The following is a 10,798-nucleotide window of genomic DNA, read 5'->3' on the forward strand; positions in this document are numbered from 1 at the left end:
TACCACTGACATGATGGAGCGAGTGATATGAAGTCAACTTACAATAAATCATAATTATAGACAGCAACTTGCTTGAAAACTATTCCGGTTTTTCAAAAATGATCGCAGTGTGGAACAGTTTTATATATAGGCTGTTAATGGGAATTTAAGCTGCTATACACGAAACAGCGATATTGGCCTACACCAGTGGTCGGGAACCTATGGCTCGCGAGCCATATATGGCTCTTTGATAAATTTTTAATTTTGTACTCAACTTATCAATATTGCAGCAACTTAATTGTTATTAAATTTCCATGGTGGCGAGCATAATTATTCTCGTGGCAGCACAAACATGTCTTTGAGATGTCAAGACAGTGAGGTATGCAAGGTTATAGGGGCTCGCACCGTCCTCTTTTCAAAATCCCAAAATTTCAGTTGCTGTCGCACCGGCGACTAACACCACTCGCGAAATCGATCTAACAACCATCGCGCGCCTAGCAATCCCGGATTGCACGATACCTTGATAGACGAAAGAGAGTAGCAGACATGGCGACACTTGTAGGACAATGCAGTTTTCAAATACACAATGTCTTCCTGATCTACACCGAGATATGAAATGCCTTTGAAGTGACATTCACAATTATAAATTCCAATTAAAAACAACGCTATACCTATCCTTTTTCTTGACTGGTTGGTTATTAGCTATTTAGCATCGCCGTAAAAATGTGAGTGTGTAACGTAACGTTACGTTACGACGAATATTTTAGGAGTCGACTAATACTTAAATTTTCGGAATCAGCGCGACAATTACGTTTGATTAATATCAGTGATTACAAATTCTAAGTCATTTACGATACAGGTGAGGCTTGGTCCGCCGGTGCCTCATCTGAGTCTTACCTCTCCTTTCGCGCATTATTTTCGAATAATAAATATGAAAATTCCGTGTTTTCGGGAATAAAAATGTGCAGAGTCTCGTCATTCTTAAACATCGCCAGAAGATACCATTGAAGGGTTCACAATTTCCCTTCACTCATCCCTGAAGACATCTGAGGCATTGCCTCTCTTGCCTCCCCTAACCCCACGCCCCTGGCGTATCACGCGGTGGGTATGTACTGCTGTAGTGACCATGGCCTACACATATGGGCAGAAAATATGGCAAACACTACGAAACCCATATATCAGTGATACCAACACGTGACGGATGTTCAATTGTGACGTAACAGTTTATTGGCATGTATGGCTCTTTGGGAATTACAATTGAAAATATTGGGCCAATATGGCTCTTCGGTCGAAAAAGGTTCCCGGCCACTGGCCTACACAAACGTTGCGCAATAGACACCCAGACAACCAAACTGGGCAACCTACTAAATTGGTATGGTGAGACTCCCTGAACGGTTTCATATGGACGCGAACGCGAACATGAACCTATGGCGTGACCTCACGTGACGCCGTATTGCTAATTCCAACTCTACATTCCAGTGAAGTAATGCTCTAAGCCAGGGCTGGCCAACCTTTTTGGCCAAAGGGCCACACTCGATTGACGAACTATTGCGCGGGCCATTAGCTGCGCGAAGCGCGAAAATTGTTCGAAGTTCATACGTCAATAATATTGTCACTTGACTATATTGCGGGCCTGCTGTATATTGCTGCGCAGTTTGCAAGGACTGGACTATTCGTCGCCTGGACATATCGATATCGAAAGCTTCGACCAACATGCATCAATCAGTTTGTGTCGTCGACGGCGCCGATATGCCTATTTCTCTAAAATATGCGCATTTTCCTCTTAATTTACGGATGATATTTTAATGCAGACCTTTCGGCCCATGAAATCGCGTAGAGCGCGACGAAAATTTAATAAATATCCTCCAACAAACGACCAACGAAATAATCTTGTGCCCCTTCGAGCTCCCGCAATTGGGGGTTTGGGTACAGAAGTTACGACCCTGGCAGATCATAGGCTAAAACTCTGTGTATATTATGATCGTCCGCTGCTCCAATCGAGTCGCGAAACACGATAATCAAAACCACGCATCCGCTGTGTGATTGGGATTTTAGTTCCACTATTGTGGGGAAAAATATAAACATTCTGGGTCAGCTTCAAACAATTCATTGGTGAATGGGGTACTACAGTGAAGTGGGGAAAGATTTATTTAATATGCATGCTGTACAATGCACATTGTATGTCTTGTACCAACCAACTGAAGTTGCGATCTCAGAATATTCAATCCAATGATGCAATCAATTCATGTGACTCCTACATTACATACAATGATTTCCTGGGCGGACATTTTAAACCGACTACAAAGATTAATGCGCTCCGCTAAACCCATACGATCCCATACGATTCGTTGCGGTGGTTCAGATACCTCCGCCAGAAGTTGCTAATAATTTGCAATTATGGCTATTAGTATCTTACAATAATACGACTCGCCTAAGTACAATAAATCTATACCCCAATTACATTTCATTCCGAGTCTATTATACACCCCTTTCAACGACATACGACATGACCCTGCCTGAATACTTGGTTACTTCAGCATTACCTTCCAGTTACTATATACTCAAAATTATTTTAGTTGCTACTAGCCGTAGGTTGTCATAGCCAGTGGAAAAGCCGCCGTTTCTCCCTCTCGTTTTTGACTTGAACATGCTGACTCCATACGTGCCATTACGTCTCATCAGAGTCGGGTGAAAAGCTTTACGTAGCCTACGTATAATTAGATAATATGAGTATATTTTTAACGATTAATGTAACAAATATAACTAAACTAAGCATCAATTCTAAAATTTTCTAAATAGCTTTGCGGCCCACCTCAAATGCTCCGGGGGCCACGGGTGGGCCATGGCCCACCCTTTGAGAACCCCTGAATTAGACTCAATCTGATACATTTGGCGCTCTTTCATTTTCACAAAGTTCACAATCGGTGCAATCCATTTTGTATTATATTACTAATTTCGGAAATCACCTCGCGGGCCACGCGGGCCACTCAAAACCTTTTCGCGGGCCACATGTGGCCCGCGGGCCACGGGTTGGCCGGCCCTGCTCTAAGCTCTATATGCTATTACCATTCATCTAAATCAGATATGCCTGATACAATGTAATTGAACGATGACTTTTTCCGTCCACCTTTTCGCCATAAGAGCTCACATACAGTAAGTATGCCCTACATCGCTGTTTGTTTACATCACACTGCAATCTGATTAGTCCGTGTCAAAGGTCACGTAACGTACACGATACCCAGCGACAATTTAGGCCACATTATGACACAATGCTGAAGTACATGCTGACTTTTTAAACGTCACCAAATGTATCAACAGGAACAATCAGATGTTATAGTATTCCCATAAAATCATACTTGCTACCCATATTACCTCATGAACAAGGTATACGGTAGCCAACACACAATGTAGGCCTACATATCGAATCAAAATGGATCCCGTACGCCTGCTAGATTTTTACATTAGACAACGATGCATTCTTTTCTTAAATTTCATTGATTGGTTGAATAACCATAAGTCAGTGACTGTAGTACATTTCGTTCTTGATGTCAAGTGATTGCAGTCGAGTTCAAAACGGGGAGGTAAATATTACGAGCAAACTCTTGTAATGAAGTAAGTAAAATTTATTGAATTGGCAAGCTGCATGCTATAGTTTAGTGTTGAATTTTTTTCATGCTGCCAGCGCCATGTACGGGATGATCCGAAGTTGAAATGCAAATACTTTCAATCAAAGATGTTATATGGGCGTGGAAAATTGTAGTATAAGAAAAAGGTTCACTTTGCAGAACCTAAGTATCGTGGCCTGCGGTTCTGGAACCGCAGAGCTATTTGTCGATTCGAAGCTTATTGATGGAATGCAATGCAAACTTTATCGCACTGCGGCAGTAATCTACATAATGACATTAACTTCATTATATTACAGGATGTCTGCGAGCTAATCTACATATTTACAGGAAGAATATTGTCACACATAACGGCACTATAGTTTTTATTATTAATAGTATTAATATTAAACGTTACGAGTGGCACTTACCACATGTTAAGTTCTTGTGCGCCACTGACTACAACACGACACCAGTTTGTTTGTTTGTGATATTCATTGTATTTATAGACTACTATGGTCATAAACACCAGACCAGTTTTCTTGATTTCTATTCCGTAGCTGCCGACTTGTAGCACGGCCCGCTTCTAGGCTTTCTGAAGACACCGCTTACACGGATGAGATGGCGAGGAAAAGCCAAGATAAACCTCCAACACTTAGATGGGAATTCTGAAGTCAACCACGGTCGGACTCGGAATCGCAGCCCATTGGCGTTGCAGCTGTGGATTATACCACTACACTATCTCGCCAGGTGACACTGGTTGTTGTTCTGCATGAAACCCACCCTTAATTCAGTTGTTTGCCTCGTGATTATTCATCTGAGATCGATGGATTTCCGATCTCTCAGCACGAATGTTCGATTTCGTATCTCGTGTCGGATGTTGTGCACCTGCGAGGATATCGACGCAGAAGATATAAAGACGCAATTCAGTTTATGACGACGCCAGCAACTGAGAGTATACTTTTGCTGAAAGAAATGTTCCGAAGCACCATATGCGACGATATATGAGGATGTCAATTCGGGGCATGGCTGAATTTGCCTCTGATTTTTACTTGTTTCGTTTCAAAAGCTTCGGCTGATCCTATCGGTATTCACGTTGGGATCGGATACTGTTACGGTTCACGTGACGTAGGTATATCCAGCGCGGCATCCGGCGTTGTCATTCTCGCACAATCTCTGGTTATCTAGGTTCTTAATCCCCCTCAGTTTTCTGTCGTTGAGAATTATGGTTAAAATATTGCAACTGTTTGACGCCGTTGCCTTACGACTGCAGTAACGAAGGACTTGGGGATAACCATTCGATGTGTGGGCCTATAAAAAGTTACCTTGTTTTGCAGATCAACGCTCATCCATAGCTTATGAAAATGAACGCTATCACGAAAGTTCTCATCCTGACCATGCTTTGTGTTGTGGCGGCAGCCACGAAAAACCTGGGAAAGGCTGGTCCAAAATATTACTTGAAGGAGCCCGATAGCTATTACTTGAAGGAGCCGAATAGCTATTACCTGAAGGAGCCCGATAGCTATTACTTGAAGGAGCCCGATAGCTATTACTTGAAGGAGCCGAATAGCTATTACCTGAAGGAGCCCGATAGCTATTACTTGAAGGAGCCCGATAGCTATTACTTGAAGGAGCCGAATAGCTATTACCTGAAGGAGCCCGATAGCTATTACTTGAAGGAGCCGAATAGCTATTACTTGAAGGGGCCCGATGGCCGTTATTTGCAAGAATAAGCCCGATAGCTATTATTTGAACGAACCTTGTTATGAAAAATAAATTAAGGTGTGTATGATTCTATTATTTCAATAGAATAACGCAATATAAACTATCATTCTTAAAGTGCCATACGACAATAGCAATCTCTTATAGTCAATAGAGTCGATAACGATAGAGTCGATTCAACTCAAATCTGATTAATACCATCGGTTATCAAGACTTTTCCATTAATTTTTATATGTTTATACCTCAACGATCGCTGTTTTCAGATTCATGACGACGAATGACCAAGCCATCGGATCAAATAAAACCATTTCTTCATCATCGTGGAAAGCAGTATATTCGTATTTTGATTTAGCAAGCATTGTTATTATGTAATAAACTGGATTCAATGCAAACAGCGTATATGATGGTATTGACAAAACTAGCAGTTTTACTTCAGCTCGGACGCACTGTGTCAAGCGCACATTTGGTTATAGTGAAATTTACTATTTGTTTGGGATGTTACGAACCCCTGAATGTTCTGATTCCTATGAACACGAACTTTACAAAAGGTTGTGAACGCGGACCTCTGACATTGCGTGACGTCATAATGTTAATTTACAAGTAATAGTATTCTCTATAGTCTATAACAGGGGTCGGAAACCTTTTTTGTCGGCAGAGCCATATTGGCTCCATTTTTTTCATTTTAACTCCCAATGAGCCATACATGCCAATCAACTGTTACATCACAATTGAAAATTCGTGACGTCATGGTAGCACTAATTCGTACTCACTACATGGGATTCGTTGTGTGCGCCACATTTTCTCTGCAAAACTGGTATTTATTGTTCGAAAATAAAGCTCGAAACGAGAGGTGATTGAGTCACGGACATGCCAAGCCTCACCATTGATAACGCAATTCATCGTAAATAGCTTTAAATTTATTTAACTGATATTAATCGAATGTATAACTGTCACACTGATTCCGAAAATATGAATACTTATCGACTTCTCAATTCTCAAAGTATTCGGCGGTAGCATAACGTTGCGCTACGCGCATACATTTTATCGCCGGTAGGCTAATACAGAGCTACTTACCAATCAAGAACGTGGATATAGCTATGGCGTTGTTCGTAATTCGAGTTTGTTATTGTGAATGTCACGTGCACGGCAGTTCATTTCGCGTGGTTGATCAGGAAGACAATATGTATTTGAAAACTCGATGATGCGTTGTGACATATGGGCGTCGCTATTTCTGCTATGCTCTTTGCTTAATCAACCTATCGCATAATCCAGGATTTCAAGTCGGGTACATAGAATTCGCGATTGATATTGGTCGCCGGCGCGACAGTAACTTAAATTTGCGGATTTCGAAAAGAGGGAGTCTGAGCCCCTAAACCTGAAGCAAGCATTGTCTTTACCTCTCAAATATACATGTTTATACTGCCACGAGAATAATTATTCTGACCGTGATGAAAATTCGCTAACAAGTCGCTGGAATATTGATCAATTCAGTACAAAAATATATAATTGGTAAAGAGCCATATCGTATACCCAATAGAGCCATATATGGCTCGCGAGCCATAGGTTCCCGACCACTGGTCTATAAGGATCGATATAACTCAGGGGTAGGCAAACATTTTAGCTCGCAGGCCGCATTACACATTTGAATCCATCCGCGGCCCGCACTATATAAAATTAGGATATTAGGCCAAAATACAATCTTGTTATTTGATTATATAGTGACCGACGACATGTAAATAATATATATGTATTTGTATATTTAAAACAAACCAAACATTGATTTGATGATAACGTGCACGCGTCAGTAGCATTGACGAGAATTAATAAGCTGGCCTGGTCGTTGTAATTGTCAAAATTTAGGATGAAAGTAGGCTATCCCGATTCTTAGAACTGGATGTAAATTTGAGTCCGTGAGCAGCGATCTGGCCATAAATTTGACGATTGTACTTTTGGTTTAACACCAGGACACACAATGCTGACAGCGTCGTAGCCGTGTTACCTTTTAATGGGTTCTATCACATATGAATATAAATACTTCTACATAGGGCTGGGCACAATGATTCGAGTACTCGAATCTGAATCGAGTATTAATTTTAATGATTCGAGTCGAGTAGTAAAAGACGATTTTTTCGAGTACTGAAATTATACACTTCTCGCCACTGAAAGTTAATTTATCAACGAGAATTATAGTTTCGATACTAATTTTCACTGCGGAAGCCTTGAATCCTTGATTGCTCGTATCGTAGCATACGAAACATAGTACAAAGCTACGAACGTTACTGGAAATAGCACATTTCCGAAGTCATGATCATCCCACAACATTGTCACCAGGTGCAATGAAATCGGTATGGTCGAAAAATACCAAAGTATATTTTATGAGATGGATAACAGGCATTATATTCTTTGTTGTTACATAAAAGATGCATATTTGAACTTTAACATATTACATTTTTATGACGTCATAATGACTGATACTCGATTACTCGACTCGACTCAAAGCATATTACGTGATTCAGAATCGAATCACTCAGGTACTCGATTTTGCCCAGCCCTTCTACACACACAAAGAACGAATATATCTAACACAATCGCGAATCGGTTTTTCCAACTATAGCACAGTCATTTACGTTTCACTTTCTGTGATGTTTAGTAATTGAAGTTTTTCAAAGTGCATGGTCCTCGAGATCGCGCTATCGCCCCATCAATGAAATGAAAAAAAATACGATGGCAGGAATAAAACTTATCATCATCATGTTGAAATATATTAGGAAGAAGTTTACTCAAGTACCCACTGTAATTTGATTTCTAGTACGCATTTTATTGATGTTTCTAGAGCAGGGGTGGGCAAACTACGGCCCGCGGGCCGCATGCGGCCCGCAGCACCGTTCTGTGCGGCCCGCGAGAGTCTGAAGAAACCTATCAAAAATATTGGTAAAATGCGTACTAAAAATCCAATTAATGCAGGCACTTGTGTACACTTGTTCTTAGTATATTTCACCATGATAATTCTAAGGCAATGGTTCTCAAACTGGACCCCTTCCCCCCTTGAGAGCGTAAAAGCGAAGGGGGCGCGAAGCTGAGCTCAACTCAATTTTTTCGCGCTTCGCGCGATATGTATCGACTCCATAGTTATTGCTCTGTATTTAGTCTGAATTTGATATTTAAAAATCCCTTATCCATAGTCCTAACCTTCCACGCCATCAAACTATCATAAGGGGGAGGGGAGGGTCGTGTCTTAAAAGTTTGTCAACCACTGCTCTAAGGTAAACAATTCCTATATTATTTTTTATGTTCAATTTCTGCGCGACAGACCGATTTCAAGGCCCACGCAGTTTGAAAGGTTTCAACTGCTAACCATCACAAAAATCCTAAACTAGATTGACATAATACGGATCACGAGTGTGATTTCAGATTTGCCACTGCAGTCTTATTTCATTTCAGTGATGTGCTTATAAAAAACGATTCGTTCTTCGTATGCGTAGAATTCGGGTATTTATATTTCATCTATACACACAGTAGAAGCGTGTTTGAAGCTAACATGGTTATGGTGCTGTCAGCATTGTGTGTCCTGGAAGTGAACCATAACTTGAATTAGTAAGTCTATGAACAGATCGCTGCTCACAGATATAAATTTAAATCGTGTTCTAAGAATCGGGACAACCGACTTTCATCTCTAGTTTTGACAAATTGGTTATTGAGGTCGACCAGCCTATGAGACCCCGCCATTGTTTCTGACGTGTGTACGATATATCATCAAAGCAATGTTTGGTTTGTTTTAAATAATCATATGTATTATCTCCATGTCCTCACTATATAATCAAATACCAATATTGCGTTTTGGTTTATAATCCCAATTTTATATTGTGCGGCCCGCGAATGAATTTTGATGTTGAATGCGGCCCGCGAGCTCAAAAGTTTGCCCACCCCTGTTCTAGAGGCTTTAGCGGGCCGCACAAAACGATGTTGCGGGCCACATACGGCCCGCGGGCCGTAATTTGCCCAACCCTGATATAACTATACGTTAGTGTACAATACTTGAGGGACAAAGTACCGCATAGCACGCATCGAAATTTTCGAATTTCAAGTACTTGAAAATATTCCAGTGCCACATATCTTTCTTCGGGCTTTTCAGATAAAATTGCTTCAAAACCTGAACTTACTCATTAAACTTCAAGATCACAACACTTTCAAAAACTGCCGTGCGATGGAAGATCTGCTTCTTACGTCACATTGCCCATTCAATACGATAAAACATGACCCGTACGTGATTCGTGACTGAAAATTGTGACTTGGACTTGGGCGCGACCTTTCCTAGAATTTCTCGTACTTCGGCTCATTCGGTGACAAAATGAAAATGACCTGAGTTGGCTATAGAGTCCAGCGAATCGGAACGCCGAATCTCGGTGACAACCTTGAGCGCATGAAACTATTAGCGTGTCATTAGGAATAGTTATTGATCAGAAGGGTGTAGTTTGGCATTTCGCTATCTAACCAAGTCGTTATTGCAACCATTGGCTTTCTGTTATCCTAGCTAGATGTATAGATGATTAAATCTTAAGTTCCTTTTCCACTTTATTAACGCCACTACAGTGGTATTCTCGGCCACTGTAATGGGTGGTTTGGAAATATTTGTGATATACTATGGTACAAAAATTATTTGACTTATGTAGCCATTTATCTGTTCTAATACATTCGAAGGTAAATCGAACGCTGGTATAATTTGGCTTCAGCAACGACATGATAAATACTCTACTGATCTGGACGATACCACAGGGTTTTAGATATCCCTGGCATACCCGAACCTGGATTAGGCTCACTTGTCCAATGCTGTGATATTAAATCGATCTTTGTTAAATTATAATTCATTTTACCTATAGTTGTGGCATGTCATATGTCCGGTAGCTGCAAAATTATAACGCGACAGATTTTAAGAGAAATGATGCATTTGCCCACTCGCATGGTGTCTAATTCCCACAATTTTGACTAATTATTAGGGATGGTGTGAACGTGAGGTACACGTTCACGTTCTGTGTGTGTAGGCTACCTCACAAATTTAGAGGCTCATTTTCACTAACGAAACTTGGTAGGTTCTGCACTGTCAACCTTTCTCATACATTACAATTTTCCACCTTATTATAACATCTTTAGTTGAAATTATTTGCATTTCAACTGCGGGCCACTTTATGTATGGCACTGGCAGCATAAAAATCAACAATAAATAAGCATGCACCTTGAGAATCCCAAAATCCTTACTGGCTTTGTTACAAAAGTTTGCTCGAAATGTCCAGTTTTCCGTTTGTCAATGCTTAGGAACTCTGCTGTGAGCTTGACCCGCAATGATACAACATCAAGAGAAAAATACGCTATACATGTAGGTGGTAAGCGAATGATGTTTACTCAACCAATCAATGAAATTCATATAAAGAATACATCGTTGTCTAATGTAAAAAATCTAGCAGGTGTATGGGGTCTATCTTAATTTGATATATTTATGA

At 40.6% G+C, this 10,798-nt stretch overlaps 1 protein-coding gene across 1 annotated transcript; it reads left to right on the plus strand.

The window, feature by feature from the left end:
• The first annotated feature begins 4,553 nt into the window (after positions 1 to 4,553).
• On the plus strand, positions 4,554 to 5,695 carry LOC145443374 (uncharacterized). Its single transcript, XM_080321346.1, has 2 exons — positions 4,554 to 5,363; positions 5,567 to 5,695. Exon 1 carries the CDS (start codon positions 4,940 to 4,942, stop codon positions 5,312 to 5,314), a length of 375 nt encoding a protein of 124 aa, XP_080177472.1. The 5' UTR covers positions 4,554 to 4,939; the 3' UTR covers positions 5,315 to 5,363; positions 5,567 to 5,695.
• Positions 5,696 to 10,798: the final 5,103 nt, after the last annotated feature.

Source organism: Botryllus schlosseri, chromosome 7, assembly GCF_051294905.1.
Source record: "Botryllus schlosseri isolate E-star chromosome 7, Bs_hap1, whole genome shotgun sequence".
NCBI classification, from domain to species: domain Eukaryota; kingdom Metazoa; phylum Chordata; class Ascidiacea; order Stolidobranchia; family Styelidae; genus Botryllus; species Botryllus schlosseri.

What these genes read in the sequence shown, in the direction of transcription:
- LOC145443374 (XM_080321346.1), top strand. Translation starts at nt 4,940, where the DNA reads ATGAAAATGAACGCTATCACGAAAGTTCTCATCCTGACCATGCTTTGT.